Below are 15,277 nucleotides of genomic sequence, written 5' to 3'. Positions count from 1 at the left end.
TCCCTACAGTATATATATTTATAAATGTATAAACACATTTAATTGTTTTGATAATCTTCAATGTTATAAAATAATGGTGGGAAGAATTACATTTAAATCTTTGGGGGTATTTTGTTTATTTCCTTAAGGTAGGTTCTCAGAAGTGAAGTTCAAAAGCTCTCCACAAAGCAATTTACAGTTCACACCCCACTGGCCGTGTGCAAGTACCCGCTTCCCCACCCCGTCAGCTCTCAGCACTGTGCAGGGCAGGCCCAGCCCTTGGGTAGGGAGCTGTCGGGAGCCGCACCCCACTCCTCCTGAGCAGGATTAAAGTTTAATTTAGAAATTCCTGACTTGAATATTATCCCAAAGAGCCTATGGAAGGTTCTGAAGGCATAGCTCAGCTCAAGTGCAATTATCTGGGGTGGTCCCAGCCTGAGCCACTGCTCTGGGCCCTGGACCCTTCTAGGGATGACTGTGAGTGCCGAGTGGGGAAAGGGACTCTCAGCAATTCTTCCTACAAAGTCATGATGATTTATGCCGCCGTGCCCCAAACGAAACCAGCCCACTACTTTAAGTGTGACCAGCCCTGGACGCTGGGGAGGCCATTCGTCAACGTGGCTTGGCACAGAAGTGCAACAGAAAAGCTCATTGTTGGATGGAGACAATCTGAGAAAGGGTGAACACTCACCGAGAAGGAGGGTCTCCAGAGCTGCTCTGGATTTGGAATGACAATGAATGAGTACCAGGCTTTGCTGGGACGGAGGCACCCAGGAGCTCCATGACCCTGAGTACCTGGGTGTCTGCTCTGACCATGTCCGGTGACCTCTTTCTTCCTAGAGCTTTGCAATGAGCCCCTGTCACTGAAACAGAATTTCCCAAACTTACTTGGCCATAGAACAGTTTTTATACTTATAACACAGCAAGAGCACATGAGTTATAAATGTGAGAGCCCTACCATATGAATTCTCATGTGAATTTCATTCGAAAGGCAGATTACTACATAATAATTATGTAAATGGACTCTATTTTTCCTACATAACACATCTTGAAAGGAAAAAATTATCACTGGCATCACTTTTTTTGTTGGTCTTGTGAAACCACCAATATTTCACCTAGCTGAACACAGTTTACAAAACTCTGAACAAAAGTAATTAGGCCATGTCTTTTTCTTTGTGACCTGCAGGAACTTATTAGCACCACATTCTAACCAACTGAGCTAACCAGCCACTCGATGTGGCCTGGAAGACCTTAAATCTGAGCTGATTTTATAGACAAATATATATATAATAATTATAATCCGTCACCTGACTGTTTTAATTTACAGTGTTCTGCATGTGCATGCAGTTGAATTTTATTCGCCGATTTTATTTCCTCTTGTTGAAAACATTTGCTCTTGCTCTTTGCTAATGCTCTTAGGGAACCGACACCTGGAGGAACGAGTGATGCAGCATATACACAGATCACACATCAGCCCTCCCTTCACCTCCACTCTGTCCCAAGACCACCACAGGGCGCTTCACGTTCGTGATGCCACTTAGGAGTGGCTGGCAGTGCTGTTGATGAATTTACAGAACTAATCACGGTCTCCTGCCTCTTGCAGTTCCGCGTCTACAGAAGGCAATTACACGAATTCTGTTACTCATTATTTGTTTGCAACACCTTCTGCTCGTGATAATTTTAGTACCAGTGAGTCTATTGTTAATTATCACAGGTTTTAGTCTCAATATATAGCTGTCCTTGATTGTCATACCTTGAGTATAGTTTCATCTTAAAAATTTGTAATCTGAAGTAAGAGAGTGGCATGGACATATATACACTACCAAATGTAAAATAGATAGCTAGTGGGGAGCAGCTGCATCACACAGGGAGATCAGCTCGGTGCTTTGTGACCTCCTAGAGGGGTGGGATAGGGAGGGTGGGAGGAAGGGAGACGCAAGAGGGAGGAGATATGGGGATATATGTATATGTATAGCTGATTCACTTTGTTATACAGCAGAAACTAACACAACAATGTAAAGCAATTATACTCCAATAAAGATGTTAAATAAAATAAAGTTTAGATATTTTTAATACCAAAAAAGTTGTAATCGATCTTGTTAAATGCTTGTGCTTATTATTTATCCAAAGGTATTTTGCAAAGTTGTACTCCATGTTCCCAAGACTAATGGCAAAACATCATGGTTAGTTTGGGGGAATAATTTATGAAGATTACAATCTAACCTGCCATGAAAATCCTTCAATGTTGCACGTACTCCAGGTGTTGATCGCACCTCCCTTTTCCCCTCTTTTTCCTGGGGCAGTAGGAGCAAGGAAGCTGCTTTCTGGAGCCATCTCCTACCCTGGGCTGACGCCGCCGGTTGCCAATAACGCCCCAGCAGAATGAAAATTTAGAACAGCCTTTCTCTCTGGCCTTCTCAGCTGATTCTAAAGACCCCACTGAGCCTCTTTATCACTGATCTCAGCCCTGTGGGGATGGGAGGGAACCCCTGGATTCCATTTGGAACTGCAGACTCTCCATCCCACACTCTTGCTTACCCTTTTCTTCCCTGTTGCTCACTCTTTTATACTATTTATACTATTTATGTAGCTTGCTTTCTCGCTCAAAAGATTGTAAATTTCTTAAGGACAGAAATTGTATCTTATTTATTTTTACGCTTTGCACCATGTAAGTTCACAATACTTGTTAAATAAATAACTTGTATTTAACTTTTTGTGATGAATATTCTGGTATTAAAGTTGAACTAAACCATTTCACAATTTTAAATGAGCAGGTAAGGCCTAAAACTAAAAACCATTTGCTTCCTGCATGAAGAACTAAGTGTTTCTAGCAGTTTTATTTTGGGCTGGTGGGCAGCAGTGGTAAAATCTTCATTCTTTGCTAGTGTGACCTTGCTAGCAGTAAGCACTTGAAAAGTGCATCTTCTTATTTTTACTTCTTATGCTTCACCTATCAAACCATATCTATGTGTATTGGATCCTTTGTATTTCTGTGGTTTGCAAAAATTTTGGCTCCATATTTTAGAACTGAGACAGTGCTGTGAATTAGTGTTAGGAATTGAGCTGCATGCCGTTATCTTTTTGACAAAAATCGACACTATTTAACTTTACTATCTAGTGAATACAGCTCAGAGGCACTATGATAAAGTTCAGTCTACTAAAATATTCCACATATTGCAATATGGGTAATCCCTGATTTGATTACCTTTTCCCAGCTAAAGGGTGGAGTGTGGTACAGTATACTCAACTCTAACACAGGAAGGAACTGTTACACAGAGGAACTGCACACACTTTCCCACTCTGAGAATCTCCATCTGCCTGCCTCCTGCATACCCACACTCCACTGTTAGTCCCTCCAGACAGAGGGAGCCAGGAAAGCCAGGTCTCCCAGGCTACCTGCCTCTCTGCCCCTCACCTCCCTAGTCTTACCCCCTAACCTCTATAATCTCCCCACGTCCCAGAATTTTTTGGCTTCGTTCAAGCATTTGCACATTGGGTTAAGAACATGAGGTTCCACTCCTACAGCTCAATAGCAAAAAAGTACTCAGTTAGAAAATGGGCAAAGGACCTGAAGAGCCATTTCTCCAAAGATATGCAGATGGCCAACAGGCATATGAAAAGATGCTCATCACTAATCATCAGGGAAATGCAAATCAAAACCACAATGAGGTAACACCTCACACCTATTAGCATGGCTGTTTATCAAAAAACAAAGGACGGCAAGTGTTGGCGAGGATGTGGAGAAAAGAGAATCCTTCTGTGCTGCTGGTGGGAATGCAAACTGGTGCAGCCGCTAAGGAAACAATATGGAGGTTCCTCAAAAAATTAAAAATAGAACTACCATTTGATCCAGTAATCCCACTTCTGGGTATATACCCAAAAAAATTGATCTCGAAGAGATATCTGCACTCCCACATTCATTGTAGCATTATTCACAATAGCCAAGGTATAGAAACAACCTAAATGCCCGATGAAGAACTAATGGATTTTTTAAAAGTGGTATATATATACAATGGCATATTATTCAGCCTTTAAAAGAAAAAGGAAATCCTGCCATTTGTAGCAACATAAATGGACATGCAGGACGTTATGTTAAGTGAAATAAGCCAGACACAGAAAGACAAATACTGCATGATCTCACTTACATGTAGGATCTAAAATAATCAAACTCCTAGAAGCAGAGAGTAGAATTTGCTAGGAGGGGCTGCCAGGGGCTGGAGAAGGGGAAGATGAGGAGGTATTGGTCAAAGGGTACAAAGTTTCAGTTATGCAAGATGAATAAATTCTGGAAATGTACAACAGAGGGCTTATGATCAACAGTACTGTACTGTATATTTAAAAATTTGCTAAGAGGGTAGATCTTATATTAAAGGTCTTTACCACAAAAGGAAAAACAAAACAAAAGAACAACAAAAAAGAACATGAGTTTCCATTATTTCACTGTTTGAGGCCAACAGTATGTACTTTTGTCATATAAATGATCGTAGAATCAAGATAACTTCAGAAAGCTTAACAATAGCCATTTTCATTTTAAGTGTAATGTGTACAGCCCACAGAAGCAGCGCTGCTTTCTTACAGACTTCTACTGTCCTTTGTCTAATGCTCAGCTCCGTGACATTAATATAAGAAAGACTCAAGAAAATTCTCAACTGGAAAAATATTTGTAATCTAATAGGGTTTGGGGGCGGGGGTTGCTTTTTTTTAGGCCTTGCCTTGTGGCTTTCGGGATCCTAGTTCCCGACCAGGGACTGAACCCAAGGCCACGGCAGTGAGAGCGCGAGTCCTAACCACTGGACTGCCAGGGAATTCGCTAAGAGGGTTTTTTAATTTAACCACGTTATATAAAGCTACAAGAGGAGTTAAGACCTGAAATTCTACCAAAGGCTATGTGGAAAGGCTTTAATCTAACACGTTTTTCTAGATAAAGACTGAAATGAATAGAACATGAACATGCTTGAATATTAAGACACAATTATATTACATCTAAATATAATTAGGTTTTTTTTTTTTTTTTAACCAATTTTGAAATACAGAATCCTAGGTTTGGAAAGAACTTTAGAAACTAGAAAAATCTAACGTCCTTCCCACGGCAGGAATCCTTCTACACTGAAGACAGACATAGTCATTCAGCCTGTGAATACTTTATGAGATAAGGGACTCTTTGTTTTGTGGGCTGACCCTTTTCTGTATTAGACAGTTCTAAGTATGAGGAGGTTGTTTCTTATGGTGAGTCAGAGCCTGCCTTACTGCTACGTTCAACCATCAGTCAGGGGGCTGTTTGGCATGTTGGGAAGGATACAGGCTACTGAGGCACACAGAACTGGGTTTCAATCCAGGGCTTACCATTTACCAGACAAGTAGCCTTGTCTCTGAGCCTCAGTTTCCTCGTCTATAAAATGCCATTAGTGATTTCTCCCCTTCACGTGACTGCGAGGGTTAGAGATACTTTGTGTTAAGTGTCTGGGATACGGTAGACGCCCATTGGACGGTGGCTGTCCTAGCACTGGCCGTGTGACACAGCTATAGCTACCTGACCGTAGGGACATTTTCCCTTCAAATACACAATTCTCTCAACGATCCCTCACTTGCCATGGTTGCCAGACCCCTTCAGCATCTTGGCAGTTTTCCACTGGTTTATTAACGAAAGCATTCCTCCACGTGTATCCTGTACATGAGCTCCTTCAAAGACAATCATTTAAAAGAGAGCAGATAACAAGTAAGTACTGGTTGAATGGACTAGCTCTAGAATATTATGGGTGGTTGCTAAGGAAGAGACATTCACAGGTGCTCTCCGCCTGCTGAGCCGCCCAGACGCAAGTCACACCTGCACGTCCTGCTCCAGCTTGATCTTGATCGTGTTGTACTCTTCGCAGTCCCAGATCCTCTGCTTGTTGAGCTGCTTCTCGTGGTCCTCCACTTTCTTGATGCGGTGCGTGAGATACTCCATCTGAAGGCACAGGGAGACAAGGGGAAGAGCAAGTCCCGTCCCTGTTCCGACTGTGGAGGGAGTCCGTCTGCCCTCAGAACCCCTGTGCCCCAAGGCTTTGAACTCACAGGCTATGGCCTGTATTGCCTAATAGGGTTCTACTCCAGAAACTCTAAGAGGAAGGCAGACCCTGCAGTCAGACATTTGTATTTCTAAAAAAAAAAAAAAAATACCCAGTGGAAATTGGTCATATTATTTCTTTGTTCTTTACGTCTCTGAAATAAAGCGAAAACCCCACACCCTTTAAAATGTGTCTTAAAATATCATCGTGGGTGGCAAATAGCCATGGTTGCGGGAGATACCCAGGAAATAGAGAGTGGGAGGACTGTGGAAACCACAGCGGGCTGCACGGGTGGTACTGACCACCACCACAAGAGAGCGCCATCCGCAGTCCCCACTGGTTAACTGGCAGGTGCAGTCAGGGATGTTGGCCATGGCACTCCTCCCCAAGGTCCAAAAAGGCTAGCAAATTCAGCCACAAGAGGAATCACCCCAGACCCTATGGACCACCCTTGACACCCCTGCCCCCTCCCCCATCGGCCGCCCCTTGACCTCTTTGGCATTGTGAGCCTGCAGGGCCTGCTCCCATTTCTTCTTATTGCTGGTCAGCAGCTCCTGTCGCTCCACCTCAAATGCATTCTGCGACCCAGAAGGAAAAGGGCTCTTGTGTCTGTTTTAATTACGCAGGTCCCACAGCATCAAAGAAATCTCAGACAACAGCACCAGTGCAACATTGCCACCCACGAAGTCAAATCCAAAGGCAGACTTGCCAAGTTTCATGCAACCAAAAGACTGTGGAATGAGTTGCGTGGAAAGTGTTACGAAATCTATACTTCACACAGACTGTGAGAGGAAATGTGCCAGCTGCCCTGTGTCAATTGGATAAGTGAGGCAGGAAGCTGAGGAAAGGTCAGCGCCTTGCAGTCACAGGGCCAACCCTGGCATGTCTTCAGCCGGGACTCGGGTTAGAGCATTGCTATGGCTGGGGTTCCCATGAAGCAAAGGCAGCATGGAGCTCACAGAACAGGGGATGGGGTAGACTCAGGAATGCAGAAATGAGTCTGTAATAATCCAAAGAGACAGGCCCCCACCTCTTGGCTCTCTTCCATTGTGGAAAGGTCTGTCTCGATCTCAATCCTTAACATTTCATGCAAATCCAGAATATTGGTTCCTGGATCCTGTTTGGCATGCCCCTTTCCTCTCCCTCCATCCGTGACTATCATAAACACATCAAATAAATGGCTCACAAATGCCTGTTGCTTCTGGAGCACTAATCTCCCTCCTCCACATCTCTTACCCCTCTTTTATTTTCTTTCCAAGTGCTTATCACACCTGTCAACTTATATACTTAGTAATTTATCTCTATTGTCTAGCTGTCTCCTGCTAGAATACAGGCTTCATCCAGGGCTTTGTCCGTGGTTGTATCTCCAGCCCCTGGCACAGTGCTTGCCGTTTAGTAGACACTTGCATATTTGTTGGAGGAGTGAATGTATCAATAAGTAAGTGAATGAAACGCTAGAGTAGAGACAGCAATGAGAGGACCAAGATGTCTGGAGGCCCTCCCTGGGTGGTTAGGCCACAGGCAGCCACCTCCCAGGGGACTCCTCCCAGGGGCCTCCCAGGGGCAGAGGGCAGCTCTCACGCATGCCATCACCTCACCTCGATGTGTTGGAGCTCCTGGCGAAAGGCTTTCATCACATTTTTCACCTGCTCTTCCATCCTCTCCAGGAGCAGGCAGATGTCACCCGACTGTTTCTTCAAATCCTTCACGTACTGGTCATGCTTTGTTTCTAACTCCTGGAGAAGAGCACGTCAAAGGCTGGTCATCAACTGAGACAGAAGCCAGAAGTTGCCAGCCTCACCTCACCCCGGGGCGGGGCGGCGGTGGCGGGGGATGGGGGACTCCTCCCATCAGCATCATGCGCTAGGAATTATAACTGCACAACGGGAAGGTGCTCGGGAGAGGCTGGGGTGTCTGGAGGCCATGGACTCAGCTCGGGGCAAAGCCTGAACGAGCAGCACAGGATCAGACCCCTCAATGACTACTTGCTGCAAATCTCCCTGCAGCCTCCCAGAAAGCCCAGGGTGCTCCAGCTAAGCAATGAACAATATCCTGTGACAAGCCATAATGGAAAAGAATATGAAAAAGAACATATATATGTATAACTGAGTCACTTTGCTGTCCAGCAGTAATTAACACAACATTGTAATTCAACCATACCTCAATAAAAAATAAATTTAAAAAAAGTGTATTGCCTGAGCTATATCGCATTCTGGGTAATGAAGTAAAGCCTCCGCCTTTCTCCATTCAGGAGAAGCTAACATCCCCCAGCTCCATCCCCGGCAGCCAGGACCGAGGGCCAGGCTCTTGCCTGCTGTAACTCGCTGATCAGCTTGTTCTTATCTTCTATCAGCCCAGCGCAGTGCACCTGCTGGGCGTTGAGCATTTCCCACAGGTCCTGGGGGATTCTCTTCTGTTTGCCCTCCTCCCACTTCACGGTGATCTCATCAAATTTGTCCTGACTCGTCTTGACCTCATTCTCCAGCTTTTCAAGTCTGCAAATACAAACAGCCCAGCTCCTGAGGCTGCCTTCCAAGAAAGCAGGCTGGTTCTCTAGGGTCTGTAAAACAGGGCCGGGTACCCAGCTCTGCCTGAAAACCGAACCGGGCTCTGAGAAATCTTCTTTTAGTCTAATGCTTGACTCTAAGTAACTGAGACCGAATAAACAAAGTGACACATAACAAAAATGGGTCAACATTAAGGCTGTACACACACACACACACACACACACACACACACACACACACACACAGATCAAGAGTCAATTTGTCACATACTTCTGAGTAAGATGGTGACACACAGTAGTTAACCACTTGGTCACAAGTCCCATAGCTTGTGTTCAAATACTGATTTTGCTACTTGGCTCTTAACTTTAGAGAAATTGCTTAACTTCTGCAGGCCCCATTTTTCACATCTGTAGAACAGAGAGGATGAAAGGATCAACTGTTGACTTAAAATGCACAACGTGAGAATTGCGAGTTAAGTTTTATTGGGGACAAAATGAGGACTGCAGCCCGGGAGACAGAGTTTCAGATAACTCTGAGAAATTGCTCCTGGGAGGCTCTGGGAGGAGCCGGGATAAATAGGAGTTTTGCAGGTAGTTGGGGACGTCAAAAGATTATTGTTAAAGGAAACCAGCTATCTCAAGTTAAGGAATTTAGCGGTTTTCTATGTATGGGAAGATGCAAGAGTCTGGGCTCACTCAAATCATTCCTTTGATATGCACCTCAGCTATCTGGGGCCAGCATCCTGACACATCCTGAGTTTCCTCAGGGCTCACTGCAGGGAGTGGCTGCAGTCTGATGGCTGCTAGATAGCAGGTATTCTTTTCAACACTGAGTCTCCTCAGGGCTCACTGGCTCATGCTGGAGAGCTGCAATCCTTGATGACTGTGACATCCTTTGTTTATTAATATGGCAGGAAATATTCCATTTATAAATATTCCATTCCATTTATAAATATTCCACTTATCACTACCTTCCTATGGCTGTTGTCAGGATTAAATAAAATTATTCCCAGCACAGTAGTCACTTAACAAATGGCACTCATTATTGTTTACTATTGACATGACCTCAACTGTCTGGCCATTCCTCTCCCAAATTATCAATAAATGACCAGTGGAACATACAAAAAGGAAAACTCCACCATTAGTAATGGAAAATAGAGATGATCTCCCAGAATTCCAGAAATTCCAAAGAAACCATGTGATGGAGAACACTGAGGACGGGGCTGGATAGAAAGAGGGTGTTCTCAGGCTGAGATGTGAGGCCCCTTCTGAGAACAGGGGCCAGGACATATGCCTGCGACCCTCTCCCAACTTTAACAGACTGTCCTTCTATGAGACTGTCTCCAAACGAGGGTTCAAACTCCCTTAAGGACAAGAATCACAACATAATTATCTTATGATCCCCTCTGTCCTTCCCACCTTCCAAGCTAGGGTACATAGTACATCTTATAATTCAATTAACTTTTTTTTCTAAAAAATGAGAAACAGCTGTCAGATTATCTTTCCAGAACCCACATTTATCTTGTAACTCTGCCACTAGCGACCTTCCATTTTTCCTCAGTGGCTGCAGGAGAAGCCTAACTCCTCAACGGGGCCCTCAGGGACTTTCTGCAGCTGTCCCTGCCAATTCAGTCCCTGGTACAAGCCATGACAGACTGTGGGAAGTTTCAAGAATAAATTATATCTTGGTGGCACTGGCAAAGTTGCTGGTGGGGAGAACGACTTAAGTTAAACAACTGAAAATATTGTTAAATTGTACTGTGGGGACTTCTCTGGTGGCGCAGTGGTTAAGAATCCACCTGCCAATGCAGGGGACACGGGTTCGAGCCCTGGTCCGGGAAGATCCCACATGCTGTGGAGCAACTAAGCCCATGCACCACAACTACTGAGCCCTCATGCCACAACTACTGAAGCCCACGTGCCTAGAGCCCGCACTTCACGACAAGAGAAGCCACCTCAGTGAGAAGCCTGCGCACGGCAGCAAAGACCCAAGGCAGCCAAAAATACATAAATAAAAATCAATCAATCAAAAAAAAAATTGTACTGTGTATGTACCTACTGAGATGAGCAAAATGGCCCCATGGGCTGTTCTTGTAATTGGACTATAGGTAGGAAATTAATTGAAGAACAAGCCAAAGGAAGAGATTACATGAGAACCTCTGTTCCTGCTGCTATCGGTCTTCTGTGGGCAAACAAAACTTAGAAGCTGACTCCTAAGCAGTTTACGCCTGCCTCCGTCAGGCAAGCTGAGCCGTGGGAGATGGGTGCGCCCACAGCCTGCCTGCCAAGGCCTGGAGCTGAGGGTCGGCCACGGGACCCCATCGTCCCTCTGACCCTCTGTCCTTCCAGGCATGGAGTCTTTACCATTCTTTAACACGCTGTTACATTTGTACATAGTGTTTATGGATCTGGTTGTTATGATTAATTTAAACCCAGAACAGCCTAATGTACCTTCTCAGCCTCGTCTCTTTTCTTCCACCACCCCCCGTACATCCCTCACTCTCATGCCATTCCCAAACATCACGCAATCTCACGCCTCTGCCCAAGTTGCTCCTAAAATGTCCATTCCTTGACTCCAACTCCTCCTCATCCCTTATGGCCCAACTCAAATATCACTTTGCCTGGAAAGTTTTCTCTAATCGCTCCAGAGAGAATTAAAGGCCTCCTCATATGTGTTTCCACGACTCTTATACATACCTTTAACACAAATCATGGTTGGGCGTTTGCACATCTGGCTCTACTAGACTGTGTACATCAAGAGCAGAGGCCATGTCCACTCCTCTTTGTATCCAAAGGGCTTGGTACACATTAAGAAGGTAATACTTAGGAGGAGGGAAGCAACGAGGGAGGGAGAGAGGGAAGGAAAGAAAGAAGGAGGGAGGATTCGTAAGGGGCAAGAAGTGGATTCTACTAGACTAGGTTTGACAAAAGACAGGGAGAATTTGAGGACCCAGAGAGGAGATACTCCACTGCAGAGCCAGTGGGGGGGTCCTCACCCTCACCTCTGACGCTTTATCTCCTCTTCCTCGACTCTCCTGTGGACCTCTCTGATATCTGCAGCTACCTGGATATTTGTCACCAACTCAGTGCCACAGAGCAGCAGTTTAGCCAATTTCTGAAAACAAATAAGAATTTATAAAGTTAGAAACATTTGCACAACTGTCTGTAGGTGTTCAGTCCAACCAAGCAGGAATTAAAAGCTACCTTAAGGGACATCCCTGGTGGTCCAGTGGTAAAGAATCTGCCTTCCAATGCTGGGGACGTGGGTTCGATCCCTGATCGGGGAACTGAGATCCCACGTGCTGCGGAGAAACTAAGCCCGTGTGCCTCAACTAGAGAGCCCGTGTGCTGCAAACTACAGAGCCCATGCGCTCTGGAGCCCGCGCCACAGCTAGAGAGAGAAAACCCACACGCCACAACTAAAGAGAAGCCCACGTGCCGCAACTAAGACCTGACACAGGCAAAAATAAATTAATTAAAAAATAAAAAATAAATATTAAAAAAAAATCTACCTTAAGACTTTAAAGCGTAGCATCTACTTAGCAACCTGTTGCCATCAGGACACTTGTGATGTGATGTTACAGCTTACAATTTAATAGCACTCTGCAATTCTGGATGTACTTTAGTTTATTCTCGTTAAAGGAGGGACCAGCCTATCAGCACGCGGGCATCCGCTCTGGGTACATCTCAGCACTTTCCCCAGCAGGTCTCCAAGTGACTGACACTGCCAGGGTCCTTTCTAAGAAGCTCAGCTGGGGATGTGAGACACATAATAATAGTTGTCCTCCAATGTCCATTTCCCCCTCTTCTTTTAATAACAGAACACCCAAATTTTAGCTAGGCATTTGACCTCCCAAAATAGATACATCTCCCAACCTCCCTTGCAGCTAGAATGCAATCTGACCAATAACACATGAGCAGAAGTGTATGTGCCACTTCTGAATTGTGCCTTGAAGGGGAAAGGTGTGCCTTCTGCTGCCCCCTTTTTCTCTGTCTCCCAGGCTGGCATGTGATGCTAAAGTATGACGTGGTGAGCAGACGAAGGCAACCTAAGCAAGGGTGGAAGGAGGTGAGGTTCCCAACCTCAAAGGAACCCCCATATCAGCCCTAGACTATTTCTGCTCTGAGCTGTTTATTACGTGAACCAGAGAAATAAGCTTCTACCTTGTTTAAGCTAATGTTCCGTGGAACCTCTTGCTATAGGTGTTCTAATACAGGAGAGAATTGTAGCCAACTGTACTGCCCCCTCCCTCAAAGGCCCAGGAATTTTGCTACTGGTACCCCCCTTCTAAATTCCTCTTGGTAAATTTCACATGCAGTACCTTCCCTCCTGAACTTTTGGTGATGTCATGATTTCAAGATGATAAATCCTCTCAAAAGAAGTTCAAGTATCCTTAGGTTATGCCTGAGTTTTTCCAAGTCTGTTTTGGAATTTACAAATTTTTCAACTCTCGAATCATTTCTGAGCTAGGAACTTATAAATATCTCTGCTCCAGGGATTCACTGAAATGATCAGAGACTCTATTTCACCTCATTCTTCTAAGGAAATTTTGAAATACAGTTTTAATGAATACAGAACTGAACCTCCACCCAGCTATCCAGGGTACTCCAGGCTTTTTTTAAACAACTGCAGCTTTATCACTTGTGCCAAACGGTTTTTACATGCATAAGGAAGCAACGGCTTTCCTGTAGTTTTGAGCAATTTTCTATTTTCTACTCAGACAATGCGAACATCAGAAATTTCTGAATCAAGTATTTAAGTCTCAAAGTAAAATAGAAAATGTTGCCATCAGATTAACAGACACACCCCTAACATTTTTGAGACCCAGGATGAGAGTTTAAGTGAAGGTCCACATACCATATATCTAAATATTTAAAATTATAATTCGGTGTAATAAACCACTAAATATGTTCTATCCACCTACCTTGGCACCTTCATAACAATTTATAAGTCCTAGTTTGAATTCAGACTATATATCAGAGTTCCTTTCAGAACTTGGTGGCTAGGGGAGAGCCAGTCTCTGGCCACCAGCCTGGAGCCCACCCCATTCTCTTCACACTCCTAGTCCTTCAGATGCAGGCATGTGAATTTCCCAGACCACAGGTGCGAGCTCCATCTAAACCCCTGGTCATCCCTGAGGCCTTGTCTGCCCTGAGCAGGACAGACCCTGGGAAGAGGCCCATGCAGGCATTGAAAGTGTGTTCAGAACCATTTGGGCAGGGAATCTGGAGTTCTGTGACACTCAGAGAGTGATCTAATGTGGGCACTTGGGCTCTGAGTAGACTTGAGGCAAGTCCACTTGAGGGGGTGCATCCAGAGGAGGGCCAGAACAAGACACAGGACTCTCCTCATTACCACTTTTATTCAATGGGCTAGAGGGCCTATCTAGTGCAATAAGGCAAGAAAAAAATTTTTAAGGTATCAAAATTGAACAGAAAAAGATAAAACTGTCATTTTCAGATGATTATATATGTAAAAAAAAACAAACCAAAAAGAACCTACAGGTAAACTATTGGAATTAACAAATGAATTTGACCAGGTTGCTGGATATCAGATCAATATATAAAAACCAATTGTGGAAAAAAAAAAAAAAAAACCAATTGTGGGCTTCCCTGGTGGCGCAGTGGTTGAGAGTCCGCCTGCTGATGCAGGGGACGCGGGTTCGTGCCCGGGTCCGGGAAGATCCCACATGCTGCGGAGCGGCTAGGCCTGTGAGCTATGGCCGCTGAGCCTGCGCGTCCGGAGCCTGTGCTCCACAATGGGAGAGGCCACAACAGTGAGAGGCCCGTGTGACGCAAAAAAAAACAAAAACAAAAACGAAAAAAAAACCAATTGTACTTTTACATAATCAACAATGAACAATTATAACTTCAAGAAGAAGTATAGGGACTTCCCTGGTGGTGCAGTGGTTAAGAATCTGCCTGCCAACACAGGGACACGGGTTTGATCCCTGGTCCGGGAAGATCCCACATGCCACGGAGCAACTAAGCCCATGAGCCACAACTACTGAGCCCTCGTGCCACAACTACTGAAGCCCGCACTCCCTAGGGCCTGTACTCCACAGCAAGAGAAGCCACCGCAATGAGAAGCCCAGGCACCACAACGAAGAGTAGCCCCCGCTTGCTGCAACTAGAGAAAGCCCACACGCAGCAGTGAAGACCCAATGGAGCCAAAAATAAATAAAAACAGAGAAAGTATAAAACATTGCTGAGTGAAATAAAAGAATACTTAAATAAAAGGAGGGATAATTTATCCTCACAGATTATAAATCTCTATATTGGTAAGATATTTTTTCCCAAATTGATCTATAGATTCAATCCAATCTCAACTAAAATCCCAGCTGCTTTTTTTTGGTGGAAATTGAGAAGCTAATTCTAAAATTTATATGGAAATGCAAAGCGTCAAGAACAGCCAAGACCATCTTGAAGAACCACAAAGTTGGAGGACTTACCCTACCAGATATCAAGCCCTGTCAAGCAGCTACAGTAATTAAAATAGTGTGGAATTGGCATAAAGACAATTGACCAATGGAACAGAATAGAGAATCTAGAAACAAACAAGTAGGCTCACCTGATTTGCAACAAAGGTGCATTGCAATGCAGAGGGGAAAGGATGATCTCTCTAAATGGTGCTGGGTTAATTAAAGATCCATTTAGAAAACAATGAACCTTGAGCCCTACTTTTACACCACACACAAAAATCGATTCCAGATCCATTTTGGTCTAGATTATAGACCAAAATGTA

The 15,277-nt window shown here is 44.5% G+C and overlaps 1 protein-coding gene across 2 annotated transcripts in view; it reads right to left on the bottom strand.

The window, feature by feature from the left end:
* The window catches only part of DRC1 (dynein regulatory complex subunit 1), a 47,741-nt gene that overhangs the window by 23,195 nt on the left and 9,269 nt on the right, over positions 1 to 15,277 (bottom strand). For both annotated transcript variants that reach the window (XM_007470801.1, XM_007470802.1), the window contains exons 3-7: positions 11,535 to 11,647; positions 8,338 to 8,521; positions 7,625 to 7,762; positions 6,518 to 6,604; positions 5,804 to 5,926 (exon numbers count right to left, since the gene is read on the bottom strand). In XM_007470801.1, coding sequence (XP_007470863.1) covers positions 5,804 to 5,926; positions 6,518 to 6,604; positions 7,625 to 7,762; positions 8,338 to 8,521; positions 11,535 to 11,647 — 645 coding nt within the window. The remainder of the gene's footprint in view (positions 1 to 5,803; positions 5,927 to 6,517; positions 6,605 to 7,624; positions 7,763 to 8,337; positions 8,522 to 11,534; positions 11,648 to 15,277) is intronic.

This window comes from Lipotes vexillifer, unplaced genomic scaffold (assembly GCF_000442215.2).
Source record: "Lipotes vexillifer unplaced genomic scaffold, Lipotes_vexillifer_v1.1 scaffold717, whole genome shotgun sequence".
NCBI lineage: Eukaryota > Metazoa > Chordata > Mammalia > Artiodactyla > Lipotidae > Lipotes > Lipotes vexillifer.
Note: the sequence above shows the minus strand (reverse complement) of the source record. Positions and strands in the feature narration are given on the sequence as shown.